We start from the raw sequence: 12975 nt of genomic DNA on the forward strand, positions 1-12975 counted from the left end.
CAGCCGAGGGCCAGCCACCATCCCGGGGACGCTCCAGAACCAGGGGGCACTCCGTGTCCAGGGTGGGCTCCAGGTCCAGGGGGCCTTCCAGGTCCCAAGGCAGAACCCGACTGAGAGGGCGCTCCCAATCCAGGGGGCGCCCGACTACAGGACCCAGAGGCATCGGGACGAGCCGGGCGCAGTTCCTGGAGGACCACCACCCAGGAGGCAGACCGACGGCAACCGGTACAACGCGGGCCGACCACTTGAGGGCTAACAGCTCAAACAAGGTAGCCGGGAGCGCGACAACGGGGCATGTGAGCATTGACAGGCTGGCTAAGCTAGAAATCGAAAACGTGCACACACGGACCGTGATTCACAGCCTTATGAGAGGAGTAGAGGAACTTAGGAGTGGCAATACGGCTAGGATCACGGTCGAGCCTACACCCCAACCACGACCGATCGGTATGACATCTGTGCAATTTTTATTATTATAACATTGATGTCAATGCAGATACCCAGGAAGAACACTGATGTGTCACCCTAAGGACGAAGAAATGTGGGTGGGAGCTTCACTATTTATTATGCATTATCAATATTTCTTTCGTTTTCCCTCTTCATCTTTCTACTTTCCATTTCTATGCTAGTCTATCCTCCTTTTCGAAGAGTATGCAGGTGTTGTGCCCCTTCCCGTGGCACTGGTCAGCCTGCTCCTCGCTTTCCTTTCCCTCTGTGGTGTATATATGGTGTTGAAAGAAATACTAATCATACTACACATAAATTCACAGGTGCCTGAACTATTTGCTCAGTGACACAGCTTATTACTTATAAACACGGAAAAAAATGTCTTGTGTAAGTTGTCGTGCTGGCAATAAAACGCTGTGCACCACATGTATATCTTTTATATGCTGTTGTCGCATCGAATTACACTGTCTCTATATTCCAGCTTGTTCACTTCGACCTACATTGATCCTGCAGCGTATCGCGGCTGACCATATCTCAAGACAGGCCAAGTTGCAACCCTGCGCAGAATATATTTCTTTTTCATGCGCAACCAAGGTCCAAAAGTGGTACAAGCAGAGTGTAGTCAGTAGCCCAGCCATCAGCTCAGTCATCCGCACAGCCTTCCCAAGCACGACTCTCAGAGGAACCACAGTTTCGGTAGTTCTGCTGTTCCTTCTTCTGCAAAACATTTCCCGCCTGTGTACCTCTATAATAAAAGTGCGGCACTGTTATTACAGTAAATAAATAATGACCCGTTCGAGGAACTAATGCAAGAATTCCTGGAAAGCTGCAGCAGTACGCTAAGCGAAATTCAGAGAGCAAAGGAGCTCGAAGTACCCAGTGCCAGAGGTCCAACAGATGAATGCCAGGAGGTTCTCAAATGGATGACCACAAAGCTGCGAAGGCTACCAACAAGAAAACGCGCTGAAATAATCAGTAAAATTCATTCGCCTATTTTGAAAGCTGAGCTGGAACTACCTTAACGAAGATTTGCTGTGTACGCCCATTTACATCCGTGCACTAAGGAATGCATTTTATTGTGACTTTATGAATCTGCAACACTGGTTTTGAGCAAATCATTCAAAAACTATGTGTCATTACCTCTATTCCTGAACGGGTCACTATCCCCTCCTGCCATGGCACCCGTCCTTCATTCATGAAATAGGTTGCCAAGTGGTTGCACAAATCAATAGCTGCCCTGCAAAGGCAACAAAATGCAGTACCATCACAATCCCAAGAAGCTAATTTTCATTGTGTGTGCTTTCACTTGCAAAATAGTTTAACTTTGCTGAATGATATCTAGACATACTGACATCCCCCATGCCTGGCAGGCTGTCACTGGCATCTCTCAAAGATTCATCGACAATTTTTCCATCCCAGTCCTCATGATCAGTGAAACCTCAAGGGCTGTGTGCAGATGGCTACTTCGGTGAATAACACAGCAGAAAGTTGAGCCGTACAATACAAGACTTTACAGTATTTTCGGTCGTTTGCTCTGATGCTCTAAATGGTCGCCGCAAAATTATTCATCTGCTTTACATGATTCCGAAAACATTTTCAATCAACCGTCTTGCACGGTTCAGACGATAGTTGAATGTTGCCCTTTTGAAATACTCTTGCCAATGAGCTGGGCCATTCGTGAACTTTTGCAGATCTGAGGAATAGAGAAACGGTATATCAACAGCAACTCTACATTTTGCTAAACGTGCCAAGTGACTAAATCAGTGTTGTTCTTATCTACCGTGCAGGCTTATCTCACTGATGTATGGCAATTGAAAGCTTCGCAGTCTACATGCAGACTTTGATGTAGCTTTAGTTAGCCTTTTAAGTGAAGGCAACAAAACACCATATTGTAATAGCAAGGCAGCATACATAGTGCAGTAAATGCAGATATATGAAGTAGAAATAATTTCCAATTGACCTCGTCGTGGATAAGACCTCATCATGAATGGCTTCAGTGGAAAAGGTTTATCGCCAGTCATGTGGTATGAAATGGGACCTATTGAGCCAACGCTCTTTGGATGAGGAATCGCGAACACACCGTTTTCCAGCACTTCCAGCAGTGGTGATCGCTGCAAGATCGCACTGTCGTCTTCGCCGTAATGGCCAGTGTCTAAATAAGTGAACCTAGAAGCCGACACACGTTAGGACAATAAATGAAGAACACACCCCCGTACACAATAAATTTATTCCGCAGTAGTAACCTTGGCTGCTGAATTTGTTATGATGGGCTCACACATACGCACAGTTTGTGAATGCGCGCATTGTAAATTGGAGCACACCGACAGCTATGCTCTCTGCGGCGCCAGGAAAGCACTTGAGTGCAGGCTAAGGAGATCAACAGAGTAAAATTCCACGTAGTCAAAGAATTGACTTATTTCTAATGTGCATCGCACAAAGCTAGGAGGACAACACTGTATGTTTTCTGATAATTTAGATTTCCTTGATCCTCAGTGGTGTTCGTGCACGTGTTTGCCACCGATGCTTCGTACGCAGTTAGGAAAGTTCCGAAATTCTCCCGTGTTTCTGCAATCTTAAGATGGCGTAGTTACAGTACAGGTCATCAATTGGTTTTATTCGTTAATCGTCTTGATGTTGTAGTCAATAGATCATCATGTAAATGCGTAGGTTAGCTGTGGAAGTAATAATCATTGTTATCAGAAGACATCACCAAGTGGCATCACTGACTTCAATAGACTGACGGATTCCTATTTCGGGGTGACTAATCAGGCCAACGCGTCTACTGGGAGGAAAAGAGTGAAATGAAGAGGGCGTCAAAACGTATGTGAACGTAAGCATGAAAAATCATAACAGCTCAATCACTAAATATTCAACCAAGAAACAGCAGTCATACACGCCAAAAAATACTAACATAACAAAGTTTGTTTCCAGGCAGCAATGTGGCACGAACTTGAAAGCATATAGGTGAATCAACGTTGCACGTCCAATGTCCGAACCATAACAGGAAACTTGCGTATTGATGTGCATCATTGTTTATTGCATAAAATGATGTTCCCAGTGTCTTTGCGCTCAGTACTCCTTCCAAACCTGTCACACAAAATACGTACTTGACAAGTGCAAGGCTGTGTAACAGAACGGATTTAATATTGAACTACAGCACGGTATCCTCAAGAACCACTAAAATGCCTTGATTCCTCAGATTTCAGACAACATAAGAATCAGAGCTTCTATGCTTACCCTTAGTCACTCCTGTGAAGTTGCGGGAAATCTTAAATGCATTGACTGAAGAGCGTCCCAAAGTGTGGCAGTTATTTTCTCGACAATTTCACATGATGTTGACCTCCTGATTAGGAAATTGTAGGATAAACTCCTTAAGGTGTCTCACTTTGCGAAGAATCCGTAAAAAATCCTATATTTTTTTATTCACACATTACCAGCCAATATTGTAACGCACAGAATATTCGCTTGGTATTCCACAATAACACAAATAGAATTGCAGTAATAGCATAATCAGTTAAGTAAATAATCGCTGACTCGCATGTTCATTTTTGCACAGCCGAAAATACTAAATAAAATAAACTCGGACTTCACGTACGAAAGCACACCATTGGTAGGTGTTAGGTGTGTGTGTTGAGAAAGAGGCCAGGGTTAATTGTCGATCGCCTGGGATTATTGAGCGTGCACCAAAGAACCGTATACAGACCTTTTTGTGCGTTGATGTCCCAATGCAACCATGGGCTGTGCGGTAAGCTTTCCGTGCGTACATAAGGTTTATCTTATGAGTAGAAGCGTACCATATAGACTGAGCATTGCTTGGCAACAGAAAAATACATGATTGAAATAGCTTTTACCGTATCATCAGTGCTCGTGCAACATGACCGGAAATGGTATCCCGGAATGGTGTCATCTGCCGGTCAATCAGGGGCCGCACTAGACCGATCAAAGTGTCGAAGACACTAGGCGGCATTCGCAGGTGGCTGCGAGAAACGGCACAATGTTTTGTGAGCCTCGATAACCGTCAGGTGGCAGGCAGTAATTTGAAGAGATAATTATCCTCACTTACTCTTTCAAGTATATTTCATCTCTCGCGCGCAAGCGGGGAAATAGAGTGCGTGTTTCGCCCTCAGTGTCGCTGTATCTCAGATCGGCGGACCGAAAACCTTACCGTCCACTTTCCGGCATGTAGGCTTCGCACAAGAACACATTAGTATTCTCATGTTCACAGTCACCAGTAGCTAGTTCCTCGTTCGTATCCGATATGCTGAGCGTGACCGGCCCTGGCGCAAATAAACGCAAACACCTCCGATGAAAGACGAAATCGGTTGAACAGAGCTCGCGTTTTCACGAGAAGTGCCGAATGGAACCAGACAAGCCGGGACGCCAAGCGTCGTTGCCGCGTCCTGCAAAACGCGATTCTGAACTTGCCCGTGCGCACCTGCCTAGAAGAAGCTTGTGTGCGGGTGCCGTCGTGTCGCTCTCGGATGCCGGCGCGCAGTTCGTATCTCCTTCACGCCCACTGGGCTTAGCTGCTCCGCCAGCCTGCCGGCCTCGGTGGCCGCTGCTGCTTCATCGGTCTCTCGTCAAGCAAGACCACGGTAGTATGCGGTGATGGCTACTGCTGCTGCTGCTTGTTGGCTTGGGCAGTGCGTAGCGCTATGGTACATTAATCGCAGCTCAACAGTGGAAGGACCGCTCACTGGCGTTCAATTGAACATGAATGCTTTCGCATTCGGAACTCATCTCTGCTTAGGCAGCCACGGATCTTTTGTTCTTGATGTCAACTAGAGTATCGACTGACCCCCGCTTGTTTCTTAATGCACACATGTGACTTACTGTCTGTTAAAGATATGCATTACATTTTTTTTCTTTGATGGGTCGTCGCGCGGGCTTAAACTCCTCAAGCTGCTTTGTTAATACGAGAAGTACGTGCGTATCACCATTGCATCACGTTGCGGCAACTCTAAAGCTGTGCGTCTAGCCCTGTGGCTTGTAGAAAGGCTTTCTGCGCTCACAACTGCAGCTCCACTGTAGGCGTCAGTCGAGGCCCTAAAACAAGCTTGTCAGATAGCCGTCCATTACAAATGTGTGCGATGGAAGAAACAAGCTTTTGTTGTTCTAGCGCGTACACGGGACATATTCAAAATACGTAATACAGGATTCCTTTCAGTGACAGTCTTTGTAATTCGAACCAGATTATTTGAACCTACATTATTCATTTTCCTCTTGTCTCTCTTCGATAGTGTTCAGTAGCAGTCTAGTGCAAGCTGTAGCTTAAGCTGACTTCTCTGCACTTCTATAGTAACCCCTGAATGCAGAGATCTAACTTGGCTCGAACTTGACTTCTGGCAGTCTCAAGACAGCTTCGCCGCGAGTCTTAAATCGTTCTCGATCTTGCTGACGACTTGCGAACGACTTGGCTGGGTCGAAGTGCGCCCGCGTTTCAAGTCTGCTCCCGGGCTAGCTTGAAACTGACTTCGTGCGGAATTCCAACATGGCAGCCGCCCGAACGGATGTCGCGCGGAGGTTAGCTGCTTTCAAGTTTGCTTGCCACGCCATGGATACAGCATTTTCAGAGGCGCATTCCTTGCCAAGAATTCCGCGACCCGCCCTACGTGACCGAGGGAATCCGATGGAGCTGTACGACGACCAACAATTCCTCGGTCGCTACAGATTCACGAAGAACGCCGTGCGACAGCTTCTCGCTATGTTGCCTATCCGGGAAAGCGGAGACAACAGAGGACAGCCTGAGCCTCCCATGCTGCAGTTGCTGATGGCTCTGAGGTTTTACGGTGCTGGCACGTTTCAAACAGTCACCGGGGATCTGGTCCGCATACCTCAGTCAACAGTGTGCCGCGTAGTTGGAAAGATGACTCTGCTCATCGCGAAGCACCTGCGCCCGATGCTGGTGCGCTTCCCGCAGTCGGCCAGACTTCCCAAAGTGATGCGGGATTTTTATGAAGTGGCTGAATTTCCTGGCGTAACCGGATGCGTTGACTGCACACACGTGCGCATTAAAAGGCCCGGCGGTGACGACGCGGAGGTCTTCCGTAACCGCAAGGGCTTTCTCTCCATCAACGTGCAGGTAAGCAATGAAAATTGAAACACTCTGAACAGTTTAGCTCGCTGTATTTCGTGTACTGCATGTGCTCTGCTTTTTTTTCTTTTTTATTATTTTTGCGGGACGTACATTCATAGCTCGCTTGTATCGAGCGCTGGCGGAGTATATTAATGCAGCTAATATGTAGGGGCTCGGAGCTTGTACCTTCGTCGCATGTTTTGCTGCGCTCGAGGTCCGTCATTTTATTTTAAACCCAGTGTTTGTATTAGAATGTACCTTCGTTTCCTATAATGTGCATGACTAGAACATAGTAACACTTTATTTTCTTTCTTTTTTTGTTTTCTGCTTGCCCATTAATGCGGGTTTCGCGGGGGTTCTTAAAGAAGGACTACTGTCTGCGGTTTGTGATCGAAAGACTTTATCGACAGTGATTGTGTTCAACAGCATGCACCCGTACTACACGGGTAGTTTATCCCGAACTCAGGAAGTAAATGCGCCTTAATTTTGCTGAATGATATGTTGCTGCTTTGATGCAGGCTGTCGCCGGGCCACACTTCCAATTTTTTGACATTGTTGCCGGCTGGGCAGGCTCAGTGCACGAAGCCCAATTTGTGACAATTCCCGCTTGCGGGTGCTCTACGAGGAGAGCAGGGTGCCTGGAGTGTTGCTGGGAGATGCTGGGTATGCATGTCAGCCATTCTTGCTGACACCGCTCTCAGATCCTGGCCCAGCACACACACCACAAGGAAGGTAATTTAACATGTCGGTGACGTTGCATGACGGAAACATGGATTACGTTGTTGAGGTGTGGCATCGAATCGTAATGCTTGTGGGATAACGTGCAATAAACCATTATATAAACAGGTACCAGAAAGCCCACATAAGGACACGCAACATTGTTGAAAGGGCGTTCGGCGTCTGGAAGCGCCGTTTACCTTGCCTGGATATGGGGCTGCAGCATAAGGAGGCAAACATCGGCCTCATTATAACAGCCTGAGCAGCACTGCACAACTTGGGTTGTCTGCTGAAGGAGCCGCAGCCTCCTGTTCACAGAGTTCCCCCAAGCCCCTCCAGCACGACAACGGCAAATCGAACACTGCACTTGCCACCAGTTGATCGCCTCACTGCCAACATTTCAGGAATGCAAGCACGGCAGCTACTTATCCAGAAGAGCTTCACTTAGGTAAAGACTGCAGATTTCTCCACACTGTGCCATACATCTGAACTCAAGTCATAATTGCGAAGTGCACCTACGTGTACGACTAGCGACATCCTATCATTTTTTAGAACGTGTTTTATTTTCTCCAAAGTTTGGGAGGCTGTTGAATCACAAACCAGTTGCACCTCACAGAGCTGTTTTTCCTTTAAAATTATCAAGTTCAATCTGCTGCATTTGTTATTACGTTCGCTTTGAATAAATTCTTCGAGAATGCTGTATTGATCTTCCAGAAAGTGAATGCTATTGAGGAAATATTTGCTGCCGCCATTCTCTGTTGCTGCTGTGGCTACCGAAGCTGCACCGCATTTTCCCTGATCTTTACTGCTCCAAAACATGCTGCCTGATCACCGTGCATATCAGTGGTCCAATTGATTGCTTGACAGGCATGCAAAAGGTTCTCAGGACTGCTACACCCGGCCATGCACTTTTGAACAATGGACGCATCCAAACGTACTGTTGCGTGGTTTCAGCACATCACATTTTTGCTGACAGATTCTTTTATTTTTCATGTGTCTCAGTACACCGCAGCCTGCGGAGCTGTTCGTTTTTAATTTCTTTTTCTATTTGAAGAATCTCTATGGCCAGCTTTTGTTTCTCCAGCTCATTTTTTTTGCTTCATAACCTCAAGCTCTTCTACATGTTTTTCAAATGCCCTCTTTTCTGCTCGTTCTTGCAGCATGGCGGGGTGGTTCTCCTGAAGCAGCCGCACACGGACAGCATGCTCCTCCCTCAGGAGCTCTGAACGGACGTCGTTTTCAGCGTTCAACGTCTTTTCCAAAAGGGCCAACCGCCCCCTTGGAGTGCTGCAGACGTCCCCAGTGGCAGTTGCTGCAGCAAAAGTGCAGCTAACAGCAGCTCCAAAAGCACTGGAGCTGTCGGTGTGGCCTGCTGCAGGAGCGTTTTGCTCGGTGTTGGGCTGCACGATCGAAGAGGAGGTGTTGTCCTCATTTGCTTCAGTACCTGCTGGTGGCTGTGACTGCTCAGCAAGGCTCGCGGCATCCCACTGATCATCTGTAACAAACGAAAGGTTGTGTAACGTTAATTAGGGAGCACTATATGACGCAGGCAACGAATTCCATCACTGCATGCAGAGAAGAGTTATACATTTCTGGGAACTACTTATTGAAACTGTTCACAGCTGGAAAATTTATAAAGTTGAGAGTGCCTAAAACATGAAAAAACAATCACCAATTAGATGAGAATATCAGAGCATGTGCACTTAAAATGGTAATGATTCCTAGGATTTCCAACTGGTTTCCGAGGAGCCCTAGGGCTGTGAACACATGTGCCGATGTAGCAGTGATTCCTCACCTTCACAATTTCTTCCATAATTTCAGAAAGCTGGGTAACCATTCCAAAGCTAACTTCTTTGCTCCATGCAAACAAAGTAATTTGTGTCGTTTACGATATAGTGTTGAAAGTATGAGTAGGTGTAATTAAAAACGCAGAGTGGAGTTTGCCAGTTGTATCTACAATGCGGTTTACAAGGCTTCGATTTCATATCGTAAGCTGTATATAGATAAGATGGGCCACTGCCTTAAAGATCGCGTTCGTGAGTATGCAAGTCGGGTGAAAAATAATCGTGATGGGTGGCTGGTGATTAACTGTACAAGCTGTGGATTGAAGACTTCATTTGACGCATGTACTGTTGTCTGTAAGGATCGCAAACGGTTGAAACCTTAAATTATGGCAGCCAATGTGATTTTAGGTCTTGGCCGAAACTGTGTGAACTCCGTCATTGCTTCTGACTAATAAAGAGAATGACTTCCTAAAAAGGTGATTTGCGCTGTCACGTGATGTCGCCTAAATGTACATGAATCGTTGTTTCTTTAAATAAAGGTTGTTGGAAGTTAGCGATCTGTCTTTTCTTGTATCCTTCTGACGATCTTGAACTATACATCATTCTTTACCGCTCACTACCACCTCACAAGAGCTTTGCCCATGCCTTCTGCTACAAAACAACTTCATGCCAAATGCACGCATGTCGGTTGAAAAAGCAAACATGTGCAATGTGCTACCCAGTACAGAAACAGCTTGAGGTAGGTCACCCTTCTGACATCCCACCAATGCAGCCATTCTATAGTTTCATAGTCACACAACCGTATCTACAGTGCGTCTTTGCAGTAGTGTTTCCTGTCACCTTGGGGTTAAGTGCCCGCTCGAAATGCAGCGTACATCGCTCTATGTCTACGTAGAAATCACATTCCGCAGCAAAGAAAATCCCTTTCTTATGACCCAAGTGCATTTTACATGCAAAGCACCCTACCTTGAAAGTCAAAGTCGAGCTCATTTTGCCCATCGACCATTGGTTGGAGTAGCCTCACCACAGGTAGACTTTCGACGGGAGGCTGGTATTGGGTCCCATCTGAATCGAAAGGGTTATCTACCCGCGTTGCTATGTGGCCAGCAATCGATCCCACCAACTGGTGGATGGGGGCCATGGTCGAAGGTGCCGGTCCACCTCCTAACGAGAAATAAAGTAGTTTCAGCACAAAATAGACGCACTCTTCAATAGCTGCTTCAATAAATGATTGTACTCCGCCACTTTTTATCTTTGGGGTTTAAACTGGTTTACCGGAACCAGAATAATAACGAAGGAATACGCAGAACACGCCTGCCCGACCTCATATGCGCTGCTTTAGTGAAAGTCCTGCTCAAAGATCTCTAGCAGTCCAACAAAGCTGATTCTTGAGCTAGTTGGTATGGTTTACTCATAATGGCAAAGCCTTTAGCGCAATTCAAAAAGACTGCGCCATGACAGAGACACAGGACAGCGCTAACTTTCAACTGACCTTTATTGAAAACACAGAGGCAGATATATGGCGAAGCAGGTATAGAAAGATGCAAAAGATACAAATCTTTCATACCTGCTTCGCTGTATATCTGTCTCTGTGTTTTCAATAAAGGTAAGCTGAAAGTTAGCGCTGTCCTGTGTCTCTGTCACGGCACTGTCTTTTTGAATTGCGCTGAAGTCTTTGCATACCTAGCAGTCCCTTTGGCGCAAGAAACTACTCGAGGACTGTTTTAACGTGTAAGGCAGGTTACATGTGCTTGCAATTTTCGTGGTAAGACAACAGCTCGCGGAAAACGTGATTACGAGTGCATTTTCTCATCTCCAATGATTACACATGCCATCACTAGTTATTAGCGCTCACAACCGTATTTACGCTCAGCATGCCAAACTGTCACGCACTCATCCACCGAACACAAAAGAAGTGCGCGAGCATAATAAAAAGTAGCCCAAATGAGCCAGTCATACACAACATGTGCGCTTACCAGTTTTGTGGCGCTCTCGCTTTTCTTTTGCAGCTTCCTCTTTCCACTTTTGCTTGAGATTGTTCCAACATTTCTTCAGTTGGAGGTGGTCACGCCGCGTAATCCCGTGGTTCGCATTATTCTGTATAGCTATTGCTTTCCATGTTTCGTTCTTCTTTGCCAATGATGCGACATCAGTTTTTTTTACATTCTACAATATGCTTGCAGTCATTGACAAGTGCGGTCAGTAGGCTCTTCTCGTCTTCAGTAAAACGAGGTGCCGTCTTGCGTTGCGGTGCATTCTCTTCGGAGGAGAGCGTACGTGAGTGCGACGTGAGCTTGTTGACGGGACAACAACTTCGTGGCGAATGCGGCGCGCGGACGGCGCGCGAGCCCCACAACTTGTTTTCCTAACAGACGACACTTTCCTAGCAGACGACACGCGCTGGCAATTTGCTATGTCCATCACTGTGCCACAATCTCCCTCTCGTTGTTCTCGACAAACCATCCATGCGGCAAATCGTTTGCACGTGTCATTTTGTTTATGTATTTATTTATTTTGATTTTTTATCGGGTGTTGTCACCCATATGGGTCCGGGCAGGGGACTCTACGGCGCTCGGTACTCCTCGTTCGCAGCACATGCTGCTGTTGTTTTTCTTGTTTATGACTCCAGCCTAGCGCGTTCGAATAGATTGGTCTTTTCTTCAAAGGGTCACGTAGCCGGACCAGAACAAGCGCCGCTGCCTTTCTGCTGGAATGCCTATAGGCGAAAAGGGACGCGCGAGCTCCCCCGAAACTGACCATATGCCTCATCTCGGCCTCTTGCATCAGGTTGCCCGCTGTTACGTTTCGCCTACGACGCGCGATATGGCCTGCGCGGATGCAACGGACGCCGGGGCTTCGTTAAAAGCGGCGGACATTTTGGCCCGTTCGGAGCGGCCGCAACGCATCCCCGCCGAGCGCGTCCCGGCATGTTCAGTGCCACGTGTCTATGTGTGTGCGTGTGTGTGTGTGTGCCCACGCTTGTCAAAGCGCGGCAGCCGGGGAGAGGAGCTCCCCAAGTGTGAAGCGAGGAGGTCTGACCGGCGCCGGCCCGGCTGATGCGTCACTACACTCGTCTCTACATGTCTCCCAGTCCGTCCGTGCCTCGCTGTCACGTGGTGTCATCCCGTGACCTTCCCTCTTGCCCGCGACGCCAAGAGTATAAAAGCAGCTGCCCCCGGACGCCTAGAGAGAGGCTCCGAATTCTTCCGTCGAGAAGCGTGCTCTCCCGTCTCTCCACTTCGGTCGACCTGACCGGCCGCTCTTTTGCGATGCTAGAATAAACAAGTTGTTCTGTTAGCAGTCGACTCATGCTTTGCCAGGACCTTCGGATGCTTCCAGTTGTGCCCCAGGCCGCCAGGCCAACGCTACCCTTGGGGCTTGCGACCCATTTGCAATAACGGGCGCCAGCGGTCCGATTGCAATAACGGGTGTCAGCACTGAGGTTCCAACAACCGGTGCCATCGGTGAGGTTCCAACAGCTGGTGGCAGCGCTGAGATTCCAATAGCCGGTGCCATCGGTGAGGTTCCAACAACCGGTGCCATCGGTGGGATCCCAACAGCTGGTTGCCAGCGGTGAGATCGCGACAACGGAGGCCAGCAGCGAAGATATGCGGTTGACTGTATGCTGAGCAGCACAACGACCATCCGGGAGCAGTGCAACGAGCCCTGTGTGATGACTGGTTGCCTGCAGCGGAACGACTGCGCTGAATTCTTGGCTGCGAGGTTTGGTGAGTGCGGGACTTTCTTCTTCTGAGTTTTGCCAGGCTTTTCTTAGTGTCAGAAACAGAGCTGGTAATTGTGGTTGTTGTTGCTGCCGGGTTAGTTTGCGGCAAGACAATAGTAGGCAGTAGAGAAAGCAGCATTCGGAGCAGCCATGGACTTGAAATCGTTGCGCAAACCGAAATTGCTGGAGCTTGCAAGAGAGTTGGGTCTGGATGTCTCAGACAAACTCAG

At 47.7% G+C, this 12975-nt stretch overlaps 1 protein-coding gene and 1 pseudogene across 1 annotated transcript; one reads left to right on the forward strand and one right to left on the reverse strand.

Annotated features, from left to right (window-relative positions):
• The first annotated feature begins 6290 nt into the window (after positions 1-6290).
• Positions 6291-7685, forward strand: LOC135914128 (putative nuclease HARBI1; annotated as a pseudogene).
• A 452-nt stretch (positions 7686-8137) lies between these two features.
• On the reverse strand, positions 8138-10179 carry LOC139051832 (uncharacterized). Its single transcript, XM_070528850.1, has 2 exons — positions 9988-10179; positions 8138-8732 (listed from the first exon to the last, which is right to left on the reverse strand). Exons 1-2 carry the CDS (start codon positions 10160-10162, stop codon positions 8323-8325), a joined length of 585 nt encoding a protein of 194 aa, XP_070384951.1. The 5' UTR covers positions 10163-10179; the 3' UTR covers positions 8138-8322.
• Positions 10180-12975: the final 2796 nt, after the last annotated feature.

Source organism: Dermacentor albipictus, unplaced genomic scaffold (genome assembly GCF_038994185.2).
Source record: "Dermacentor albipictus isolate Rhodes 1998 colony unplaced genomic scaffold, USDA_Dalb.pri_finalv2 scaffold_15, whole genome shotgun sequence".
NCBI classification, from domain to species: domain Eukaryota; kingdom Metazoa; phylum Arthropoda; class Arachnida; order Ixodida; family Ixodidae; genus Dermacentor; species Dermacentor albipictus.